The 12,055-nt window shown below is 40.1% G+C and overlaps 3 protein-coding genes across 7 annotated transcripts in view; all 3 read left to right on the top strand.

Annotated features, from left to right (window-relative positions):
• LOC140278884 (uncharacterized) overlaps positions 1-12,055 on the top strand; it is a 243,468-nt gene that overhangs the window by 158,343 nt on the left and 73,070 nt on the right. The gene's annotated exons all lie outside the window — the stretch shown is intronic.
• On the top strand, positions 564-4,038 carry LOC140278532 (uncharacterized). Its single transcript, XM_072373565.1, has 2 exons — positions 564-823; positions 2,551-4,038. The coding sequence occupies exons 1-2, from the start codon at positions 718-720 to the stop codon at positions 3,636-3,638; spliced, it is 1,194 nt and encodes a 397-aa protein (XP_072229666.1). The 5' UTR covers positions 564-717; the 3' UTR covers positions 3,639-4,038.
• On the top strand, positions 4,982-11,579 carry LOC140278508 (uncharacterized). Of its 5 annotated transcripts, XM_072373532.1 has the most exons (4): positions 4,982-5,301; positions 6,267-6,326; positions 6,870-6,956; positions 8,476-11,579. In XM_072373532.1, the coding sequence occupies exons 1-4, from the start codon at positions 5,181-5,183 to the stop codon at positions 9,957-9,959; spliced, it is 1,752 nt and encodes a 583-aa protein (XP_072229633.1). In that variant the 5' UTR covers positions 4,982-5,180; the 3' UTR covers positions 9,960-11,579. The 5 variants fall into 5 exon arrangements, with proteins under 5 accessions (XP_072229633.1, XP_072229634.1, XP_072229635.1 ...); XM_072373533.1 differs by lacking the exon at positions 6,267-6,326 and having other exon boundaries at positions 4,983-5,301; XM_072373535.1 differs by lacking the exon at positions 6,267-6,326 and having other exon boundaries at positions 5,214-5,301; positions 6,870-6,939.

The raw sequence follows: 12,055 nt of genomic DNA, 5'->3' as shown, positions 1-12,055 counted from the left end.
TATACCAGTTATATAATATAATTTCAGTTACACTTAAGCTATCAGGAGAGAATTCAAAGAAGAAATATATAACCAGGAAAGCAAATCAGCTGTTTTAGAAAAGGTAAAGTATGTCTGAGGAAAGGATAACAAATTAAATAATTTGAAAGAATTATGTACTGTAGTTAAACTGGAATACATTAGAAATAATAAAACAAAACCAATAGCTGGAGCAAAAAGATCGTTAGATTAAGAATAAAAGTGGTTTTCAGATTAAAAATGAATTGTTAATTTTGTTTTTAGCAACCAATAAAGTTCTTTTAAAAAAATCTCCTGTGCTCATTGAACTGAAACAGCATTGTTAGTATGTAGGTTGGATTATACTGTGGTTAAAAGTGGGCATTTGCACCTATGTGCTTTGGTTTTAAACTGAACTTTCGTGGTCAGTCACTGTGATGTTTAGACACTCTTGTCCAGTTGGTGGCGGTAATCTGCTCTTAAATTAGTTTATCAACCGCCAATAAACCTAAAAGAAGGAGAGCAACAGCGTGTCCGTGTCGTTGCCCGATAAAAACTTAGACATGTCGTTCACATGTCTAAGTTGTTCACAAAAACATTGTGAGGCACTGTCAAAGTGTGTATCAGCAGCTTCATTACCAGCTATTGGTTCTTTAAAGGCCTCGTTCATGTCAAACGAGCCTCCGGTTTGTTTTAAAGCAAAGAACAGGTGGGGACACCATGGATGGAGCGGGTTATCTTCGACTACAAAACACTGAAAATTTACCTCCAGAAGACAAACTGGATATTAAATCATTCGGAGTTAATCAAATGCAGTGTGTTGTTGGTAAGAATAATCCCACATTTAATGGTTGTGCAGCTTTTTACGGCTAACGGTTAGTTTGTTGAAGCAGTGGTAAAAGACATTAAGGCTACATAAGCTGTAAGAATGTAATTGTTTAGTCTTTTGTTCATTTGAATCAGTTTACAAATGCCAGACTTTGATTTCGGTTTATAACCTATTAATTAGTAACTCGTGTATATATATATAATAACGGATTACAAAAGGCAGGACGGTGAAGCGGTACAATGTTTCACCCGGACGGTTTACTAAGCGCACATAACGAGTCGTTTTGTAGTTCAATATTAGCTAAAGCGAAGATTGGCTGTAATGTCTTAATAAGCAGCTCTGCAAAGACGAAGATTAAATACTTTATCAAAACTTACCACACCGTCCTCTACATCAGTGAACGACAACATCTGACACAGTTTAGTTCTCCTGCTTAGTTAAATAAACGGAGCCTTCTGGTTATTGTCGCTCATTGCAGTGATTTATGAAGTGGATTTCGGGTTAAAATCAGTGCAGAAGAAGTTGCTTGTTCAGCAGGTACCTGAAAGTGATTAATAACTGAGATGTATGGATGTTGAGAGGTAAACTGTTCCACAGATTGTTCAACCATCGCTTCACTGTATTTTTTAGGCCAATTTTTGGGATGTCTCAGAGAATCTGGTTATTGACCTCAGCGCTCTCACTGGGGTGTGAATGTGGAGCAACTGAGGGAGGTAGGATGATGTCAGTCTTTAAAACCTTAAAAGTGTCTTAAATCTTAAAATCAATCTGAAAACGGACTGGGAACCAAAAAAGGGAAGACAAGACTGGAGTTACGTGATCAGTTAAACGATAACCTTCCGTATTTTGGACCATCAGAAGACTGATCTAAGCCCAAATACAAGTTATAGAAGCCAGAATGACTTTTTCCAGCTCCTTTGGGGCGAGGTGATGCTGAACTTTGGCAACCCAAGTGACAAAGTTTTAGTAACTGCACTGATCTGTTTATCCATTATAAAAGACCTGTCAACAATTATTCCCAGATTTCTCACCTCAACACGACAACAAGGAGCCGAATGACTGGAAGAGCCACAAAAGGGTTTAAATATTATCCCAAACACATCACCTCAGTTTTACTGTCATTAAGAGTAAGACAATTGAGTTTAAGACAAGTCTTTCTGTCATTTAGACATTTCAAAGAAATATTCAAAGAAAAAGTACTGAACTGAAAACAGACCCTTGAAGCACTCCACAAGTGAGTGGTGCTGTTATGGATGAACAATCTCCAATGTGCACAGGACACCTTCTGTCAGATAGGACCGTGCCTTTAAATTCAACCACATGTTCAAGACAAGACGAGAATCCGATGGCACAGGCGCAAGTTTAAAGGAAGTTTAAAACAAAGCCGGTGTAAGAATGGCCCCACAGTGTCAAAAACCTCTTTAAAGAGACGAAAGGGAACATTGTAGGAGAATTTGGAGGCTGCATATGCTGAACTGCATCCTTTAGTTCGGAGAGCCTGACGGGAGTTAGGAATAATTGTATTTATTTATTTATGAATTTCAAGAATATAATTCATCCTTATTATAAAAATAGTGACTCATAAGACCCACTGCATATCAAATAAAGACACTGATTGTTTCTAAAGTATCATCTCTCTGCTTTCTCATCTCAGAACCAGAAACATTAGTGTAATCAGAAATCAGCAGTTGTTCATAATCTGTGTGTCTCTGTGTTTCCTGCAGATGTTCAGCAGCTGTCAGGGATTAAAGAAGAAGTTCCTCATGAATGGAGCTCCCAGCTGGACCAGAAGGATCCAGAACTTCTCCACATAAAGAAGGAAGAGGAGGAAGTCTGGACCAGTCAGGAGGGAGAGCAGCTTGACGGACAGGAGGAGACGGATGTCAGCAGGTTCTCATTCACTCCTGCTCCTGTGAAGACTGAAGATGATGAAGAGAAACCTCAGTTTTCACCTGTTCTTCAGGTGAAAACTGAAGCAAACAGAGAGACAGAACCTCCAACCAGCAGCTCAGTTAAACAGATGAAAACAGAAACTGATGGAGAGGACGGTGGAGGACCAGAACCAGCCCGGAACCCAGATCCAAACCATCATTTACAACCAAATACTGATGAGAAGGCTTCAGACAGTTCTGATACCGATGATGATGATGATTGGAATGAACAGTCCTCAGGTTCAGGATCTGAAGACCCTGAATGGAAAGAAGAAATGCGCTACAAGCAGAATCTTAAGAGACACGTGGCAAAAGGCTCCTGCAAGAGAAAACCTCCCACTGAGAAAGAGTTTGTTTGTGTTGAATGTGGCAGAACTTTTAAATATTCGGCTTCTCTCAAAGCTCACATGATATGCCACACAGAAGAGAAACCGTTTAGCTGCAGTGACTGTGGCAAAAGTTACAGACACAAGAGTACACTATTGTTTCACCAGCAGAGCGCCCACGTAGGACACAAACCCTTTCAGTGTCAAGACTGTTTGAAGTCCTTTATGAACCCAGGAGAGCTGAGACTACACGTGCCGATTCACTCCGGAGAAAAACCCTTTGCTTGCGATAGCTGCGGCAGACGATTTAGACGAAGAACTGATCTTAGAGTTCACATTATAAGCCACTCGGATGTGAAGCCGTTTTGCTGCGGTGACTGCGGGGCGAGATTTTCTCGACACGGAAGTATGACGAGACACACTCGAATCCACACCGGAGATAAACCGTTCGCCTGTGATCAGTGTGGGAAAAGGTTTTATCGACGGTATGGCCTTAAGAGACACATGCTGGTTCACTCAGGACCTCCGAAAGCCCACCAGAGAAAGACAAAGTAGAGAGTTTGGTTGGTTGTGGGAAAGATTAATCTGGAAATACTCTTCCTGCAGCTCACACGACTTTCCACTCAGGAGAGAAACCATCTGGCTGTGATGTTTGTAGTGAAAGCTTTATGGCGGGGGGGGACAGAAACTGCTTGTTTAGAGGCTTATTTCACCAACAGTTGTATTTGGTTGATGGGCTTTTTTTTCAACATGTCCATCCTTAGATTTTGTCACACACTGTTAATTGAAGGGTTTCCTTTTTTTCTGTTAAATAGCCTTGAAGCATGTTGTTTTAATGTTGACGCTGAGAGGTATTTAAAGATGGGAAGCAGTCGGCCGGCGTGATGATCTGCTACATCAGCCGGGTGTTTGGCTGTCTGGGACTACGGTTCTTGCTGCTGTTTGATGCTGTTTGATGCTGGTGGCTCAGGGAGGGGGCATTAATTGAACCTCTGTTGCCCCGTCGCAGCTTTTTTAGAGACATGATGCTGCCATTAATTTCAAGATGAGCTACTACTTTTGAAATTGTAGAAAGTCTCACATTTAATATTTCATGTTTTCTTTGATCTGTTTTTCCATAAAATGTAGTTTTATGAGATTTGCAAATCATTGCGTCCTGTTTTTAATTCACATATTACACAGCATCCCAACTTTTTTTGAACTGGGGTTGAAGATTAAAAACAGAGTTGGAAGAAACCAGGGATTTAAACCAGGGACCTACTTGCTGTGAGCAGGATCTGGACAGTCTGTTTTGCTTAGAAATCTTCCAGCTGACTTAAATGACCCGGGATTATCGATCTAACAGCCATGATAAGAGAAGTTTAAATTCACCAGATACAAAGGAAAGAAGCTCCAGTGCTTCCTTAATTATCTCCTTTAGCACCGGAATCATCCTTTCTGAGAGAAATTAGATAATTGTGTGTAAAAGATTACAAAACTTTAATCAAAGTTTCAAGTCTCTTTAAAGTAAATATACTTATTGCCAAATTGTGTTTATATGCCAAAAAAGAGAATTTCCTTGTTACTAAAAATTATTCTGAAGTAAAGTTATACCAGTTAATTTGCAGAAAGCATTTTGTATACCTACATGCTTTAATGCTGGTTTGATTTAATATTGATTATTCAACTTTATCCTTGAAATGGGAAGTGGAAAAAAAGTTCTTCCTCTATTTTTTTCCTCAGTGACATTAATACTCCATCATTTTTTTTACAGAAAGTCGATGAAAACAGTTTAGAAAAAGATTCTAGTAGGTTCTTTTCTTAGACTGGACCCTAAATCCGACTGGATGTTGTAGGATGTAATCACGTCCAGCAGGTGGCAGCAGCGCAACACTGAACACACAAGTGTGTCCGTGGAGATGCCTGATAAAAAAACAGACGTTTTTTCACAAACGGAGCGTCAGGGCCCTGTTTGAGTGTATCCAGCTCCAATGATAAATTAATAGATCCAGTCTGACAGAAATATAAGCGGCTGCATTGTGCTGTGATCGATTCTGTGCAGGCTTGGTTCGTCTCAGACGAGCCTCTAGTTTGTTGTTAATAAGAGAAAAAGTGACCATGAACGAAGTGGATTATCTTCAACTGAACAACACTAAAAGTCGGACTTTACGAGACAAACTGGAGTCTAAAACCATTGGAGTTAATCACCCGCAGAATATTGTTATAAACCAAACAGCAGGTGAGAATAATCCCAGATTCAATGTTTCTGTTGGATTGGAGGCTAACGGTTAGCTTTTTGTAGCTGCGACTGGAATAATCTCTCAATTAAAAACGGAGCTTCTTGTTTTCTGTTAATTTGAGTCTGTTTGTTGGTCAATTACATTTACAGGGCTCTCATGGTTCAAGTTTGGACTGATATTTCATCTGTGGGGGGTGTAGACCCTCAGCCCCACCCAATTCTATCATTTAGTTCTGATTATTGAAAAACAGTTAAGTTTTGCCTTATAATAATAATAACTAACCAAGTATTAGATTTGAAAAAGTCTAAGCCTTATTTTGTTTATCCTCCACTATCCTTGGCATTGTCTCCCTTGTTGTCTTCTCCACTGCAGATTCCTCTAATTGATCTAACTTCAGCCTCCTCATCTTCATCCTCCTGTTTTGACCTAGAAATCTTTGACTGTCAGCTGATCTGAAAGATGTCACACTTCCTAAATTGCACCTAGAGGAGAATGGATGCTTGCTTGTACCTGTGCTCATACTCTGCGTTTCAATGCATCCTGATTAATCTGTTGTGATTGGATCTCTGTAACCAGGGGCCTTTACTGCAAAGCAGGTTCAACACATCCAGGGCATCTTTGGTTTAACTAACCTTAACAATGGAGATCTCACAAAGAGGTTCTACGACGCTGGTCACCTTTTCAGCCCACTGTAACCTTTTCTGGGTGGAAATCCCATTTCCTTCAGGCAGTTTCCTGCAGTTCACCCATAAACATCGACTCCTGTTTGTACGTTTTCTATTTTCAGACATATTGCTCTTTGACATATTGCATATTTCCCTTTTACAACCTTCATATTTTCCTTGTACTTGCTCCAAAATGAAGACCCAGCTGACTGGGAGCAACCAACATGTTTTACCACACTCTGAGCTGAATTACCTTCTTGAATGAGATTTCTAATCTTTTCCATTGTTTCCACCGGCAGCTCTCTTGTTGTGGTCATATTTACTGTCATCCAGCTTGAAGAACTCTCTTTTAACTGCAGGTATTAGTTTCAGAAATGCAAATTACAAACGGATTCTGTTTCTCATTTAAAAGAAAATGACTTTGATGATCTTTGATGTGTTAAAAAGTCAGACTGTTCAGCTGTTAAATAGTTTTGTGTCATATCTGCTGAATAAAAATCCTCTAAGATGATGATTTCCTCATGTTTGCCAGGTTTGTTGTTACTGTTGTCCAGCTTCGTGGTTCTCCAAGCTTTTGTCACAAGGCACACTGAAAAATAAACTTTATCTCATGTAGGGAAATTATTTTTTTCCTGCAGATTAATATAAAAGTAAATGGTTCATAAATAAACTAAAAATAGAACAGAGAAGCTTAAGGCATAAAATGAAAAAGCTCAATATACAAACTGCTCCGAAGTCTTCAAAACAAGACTAATTCCAAGGCAGTTTTTTGAGAAATATCCAGTTAAATCTGTACAATGACTTGTTTGTGGCATGTTCTTGTGATGTAATCATCCCTTTAAAACAAAGAGATATTTGATTTGAATTTGGTCGGCATGTGATTGCATCCTTTTCATGAACAGGAGCAGAGAGAGGACACCCTGAAGACAGAGCAGAGGAGATGAGGAGGGTGACAGATGAAAGAAGAGGAAGGTATCAGATAGATAAGAGTTAAGACACTTTGTTGTAGTTTGAACTGTTAGCAGCGTACTGTGTGACATGATTTAATCAATGGAAAAGACGGGCGTCGCTCTGCTTTGGGCTTTTAAGCCTGTAAACAGATAACTCATCTCTTCATTTAGATTTTGAGAGGATGGACAGTCTGAAATGTTTATTTATTGTTTTCTTTTTGATAACAGCTGACTAACCTCTATTTCTGCATGATAGTCAGACACCGGAGTAGATGTTGGTCGTGACACGTCTGCTCATCTCATTGTCATGACGATTTGGTTTTGGATGAAAATTGTGTGGCTTTGACTGAGTGACGTTGATCTGTTGCTGTTTGGGAGTCTGTAAAGAGTCTCCTCTAAAACTATTGGAACAGTTATTTCTGCTGAAAACATGAAACAAGGATTTGAGGTTTTATATCCAGGTGTTTACATCTGGACCCATTAAACCACTGAGAGGGTGGCATCTTTGTGTGAACCAGAAGTGAGCAGATTTATCTGAACATGTGACAGAGCTTACTCGCCAGGTGTGTCCTGTTACATTAATTATTCAAATGTTTTCTGTCAGCGTCGGCTCGGCTTTGGGTTTTATCTGTACAGGTGACATTTATAGTTAAAGAGGCACAACTAATGTAGCTTGAAGCTTAGAGAATATGGAAAATCAATCAGAACTTCTGTATAAACATTGGCAATAGTCAGTATGAATATCTCCTGAAGAAGAAAAGAAACAAAGACAGGGTACTGAACAACAGACATTAATTGATAGAAAACTGCAAAGAGAACTCCCCCCCCTAAACCTGAAGGAATCATAATCCACTGTTAGCAGAAGACTTCAGGAACAAAACTACAGAATCTACAACGACTTATTAGCTACAAGATGAGGGAGGCTGGATTTGAGTTTCTGTTGAAACCAAAGTGAAGGAAAAGTTCACGTCTGCAGAAATAAAGGATCTGGTCATTAACTGAATCACGTGAGCTCTTCTGTGAATGACAGTGATTTCACTTCCAGTTTCTGACAAAATAAACAGAAAATATGCGAATGACAGCAGCTTTATTGGGAATTCATTCCACTGCACTGTTTTTACAAAAAGATGCAGAAAGATGGAGCTTTGGAGCATGAACAGAGCCCCCAGGTCCCTTTGAGCTCGGACATTCAAACCCCAACCACCTTGTCTGGATCATTTTTAATCAGACTAACATGTTTACATGCACTTTAAAGTCTGGTTTGGTTTGACTAACACATCATTTCTCTGTAATCTCAGTGACATTAGCCCTCTTTGTCATATTTCTTTTCAAGTCGAATTACATTATGTGTGACAGTACAGAGGTGCAAGGGGGGGGGGGGTTGAAGTTGATCTGCTGCTGATACGCCTCTAAGCTGGCAAGGGAGGAAGTAACAAAACAATCCGGCCACCAGGCAGGATCAACTCCCGGCTCTAACCAACGATGGCGTTGTCACTAAGCGGAGTGTGAAAGGACACGTTGACCATAACATGTATGTGTCTCTTTGTGTTCCCTGCAGATGTCCGGCAGGTGTTGGTGGTTAAAGAAGAAGTTTCTAATGAGTGGGCCTCGGGTCTGGAGCAGCAGGACCCAGATCCCCTCCACATAAAGGAAGGACAGCAGAAACTCTGGAGCAGTGAGGAGGGGGAAGAGATTCACGGACAGGAGGACACCGATACCAGCGAGTTCCCATTCACTATAATTGTGAAAAGCGAGGATGATGATGATGATGATGATGAGGATGACGATGACGAACCTCAGTCCTCACAGCTTCATCAAAGTCAGACTGAAGACAACAGAGAGGCAGAATTTCCCCGCCCGGTTAAGTGGATAAAAACAGAAACTGATGGAGAGGGCTGTGGAGGACCAGAACCGCCCAGGAACCCAGATCCACGGAGATATTCAAAGTCAAATTTTGATGAAAATGCTTCAGACTCTTCTGACACTGAAGTCAGTGATAGTGATGATGACGACTGGAAAGAACCTTTGTCGGAATCTGGATCCGACAAAGAAGACGGCGACACCGATTGGAAGGAGAGTCGAGCTCAACATTCAGGTGGAAATAGTAATGTTGGACTTAAAACTTCCAAAAGGTCTTTCAGCTGCTCTGAATGTGGTAAACGATTTCTCTACAAGCGGTCTTTCCAGAAACACATGACTTGTCATTCAGGAAAACGGTTTTCCAGCTGTTTAGCTGAAAAGAAGCAAAATGTAAAGTCGCAGACTAAAGCCCACACAGGAGAGAAACGTTTTGACTGTGATGATTGTCCTAAAACGTTTAAATATCAGTCTCAGCTTGAATCGCACATGAGAGTCCACTCCAATGAGAAACAGTTTGGGTGTGATGAATGCGGTAAAACGTTCAGATATTTGGGGAATCTTAAATCCCACATGAGAGTCCACTCAGGAGAGAAACTATTTCAGTGCGATGTTTGTGGTAAAAGATTTAAACAAAGGACACATTTTAAGATCCACATGAGAGTCCACACTGAAGAGAAACCTTTCAGTTGTGACGAATGTGGTAAGAAATTTAAATATCAGTCCAGTCTTAAGTCTCACATGAGCGACCATTCGGGAGAGAAACCATTTGAATGTGTTGTTTGTGGCAAACGATTTAGCCAGCAGGGAGTCCTGACGGCACACGTGGCAGTTCACTCCGGAGAAAAACCCTTTGCTTGCATCAGCTGCGGTAAAAGATTCAGACTCCGAAGTGATCTTAAAGTACACATGAGAAGCCACTCGGGAGTGAAACCGTTTAGCTGTGAGGATTGTGGTGTAAGATTTTCACGGCAAGGAAGTCTGCTCAGACACAACCGACTCCACACAGGAGAGAGGCAGTTTGGTTGTGACGAGTGTGACAAAAAATTTACCAGGAAAACGCATCTCATGGCCCATATGAGCAGCCACACGGGAGAGAAACCGTTTAGCTGTGATCTTTGTAGTGGCAAATTCTCACAAAAAGGAAGTCTGAAGAGACACCACATGAGGGTCCATGCTAAGTAGAAACTCCACAGTTTCAGGGTTCATTTCACAGCCGTGACCAGGCCTTCAGTCTTTGACTTTACCTAAAACTGGTGACCAATGGAGTACTCGTCATCAACTGGTGGCGGTCTGTGGCGGTCTGTGTCCAAACTGAAAACAAAGCCCGCTGATTCTTATCAGACTCAATTTCCAGAGGTTGTTACGTTTCATTCGCTGACCACCTGTTCTCCAACATAACCGATAAGAGATTGGATCCTATTTCAAAGAGAGACTTGTTTAAGGTTAAAAAAAAGATCTCCAGTCATCTTTTCTTATGTTGAACTGAGGATAAACTGATGCAACACAGATTCTCTTTCCCATCTGTGGGTAAAGAAAGTGAGCTAGCATGAGCTAGCATTAGCTGGGTAGCACACTCATTTCTGTTGGTCGCTTAGAAACATAAAACACAGATGTCAGGCACATGTTTAATTTATGCACATTCACTTTATATTTTTTGTCCCAGTATGAATTAAATAAAAAAATAACTTATAAATAGTACATTTAATGTACTAAAAGCAACACTTTATGTTAAAAAATGGATTTGGAGCCATTATTGGGCTAAAAGACTAAAAGAAGCCAAATATTTCTGTTGTTACTCTGTTGCTGACTTAATATTTAGTTTTTATCTTTTTACTGAATACAGTATTACAAGTCACTTTATATATAAAAGGATCACGTTTTATTTAATATTCAACACTTAGTATTAAAATGTTGTGTTTCTCTGTTGTAGCAGCCAAAGGAATTTCAGCTCCAAGGTTTTACATATCAGAACATGAAATAATGATAATTTGGTCTGTTTAAGGTCTTTAAGTTAGATAAATTATCAACAAATTACATTGTTTCTTTGTCTATTTAACAAAAACTGAAAAACCTTCTTTTAGGACCTGGTAGGGACCAGAATGTCTTTTTCATTATGTCCTGACACGTAAAGCCTTTGAATGTGTACTCAGTGAGTACTGCCAGGTGGTTCAGAAATACTCACCTGTACTGAGATTTGTCTCTAGTCCTTTCTGTGTGATCCAGATATTAAATATTGAGTCAATTAGGGGAAGTATATGAACTCAGTCTCATTATTATGCTTCTATATCATAAGCCAGACTTTGTATTTCTAAGCATCCAGCATGACAAGCAACACAACTGTGTCACTCATATCGTACTTAAATGGAAAAAATGGATTAATTTAATGTTATCCTTCACAAGTTCCCACTGAGATTAGTGTTTAAACTCCTGAGAAAAACTCAAAGTTTATAAAGTCCTGCAGGGAGAAAGGGAGGGATGTCGGCTCTGGTGTGATACCAACAAAGTATTTATCTGAAGAGTAGCCCTTTAAATGCCTTTAGGTCCAGTTTACTCTGTTTAACAGTCACATCTTATGTTGCATGTTCAGCTTTATTTTAGGTTACAAACGGTTTATGCCCTGCTGCTGTGCAGAAGTCGGTGCCTGATTGAGATTTATTTGTTATTTCAAACTGATGGCAATGCTGAGCCTTAAACTGCCTCAATAAATACAGCTGACCACAGCGGGTCAGCAAGTGGAATACGCCTCATCGTCCTCTTTCCTGTTTCCTTGCTTGTCCCTCACAGCTTCTCCTCAGCACCTTGGTTTTCGCTCAACAACAAACAGAGATGGTTCCTGCTGTCGTTCATGCTCGACTGAAGGCTGCACTTTAAATCAACTGATACTTATTTGTTGTCGTTTTGATCTGTTTTTTAAAGCCGGCTTGTGTGAAGTACTTTGAGGTGTCTTACTTACAGTCGACAGCAGTCAAAGCGCTCTTTGTTTTACAGAAACACCAGAGGAGCAAATTATCATCATCTTGTCACCAAATGAAACGGCTCAAACCTCAAAAATCTGTATTGTGCATTTTTACCCGGTGTAGCTTCTGTATCGGACAATCATTAACTTTATCACTGCTTTCTCAGCTGTTAAGAGGGTTTCAAATGCAAACGTATCAAATGAGTCAGGAGACTATCTTTAATACAGCTCGCATGCCAAAGATACAGAAACAGATGAACAAAGAAGACAGTTCTTTTTATACTAAATGTACGTGCAGAACAGCATGTCTGTCTTCAGATTC

Source organism: Leuresthes tenuis, unplaced genomic scaffold (assembly GCF_036924035.1).
Source record: "Leuresthes tenuis unplaced genomic scaffold, fLeuTen1.0.hap1 SCAF_20, whole genome shotgun sequence".
NCBI classification, from domain to species: Eukaryota; Metazoa; Chordata; class Actinopteri; order Atheriniformes; family Atherinopsidae; genus Leuresthes; species Leuresthes tenuis.
The sequence above is the reverse complement of the archived record's forward strand: the minus strand, read 5'-3'. Positions and strand labels throughout refer to the sequence as shown.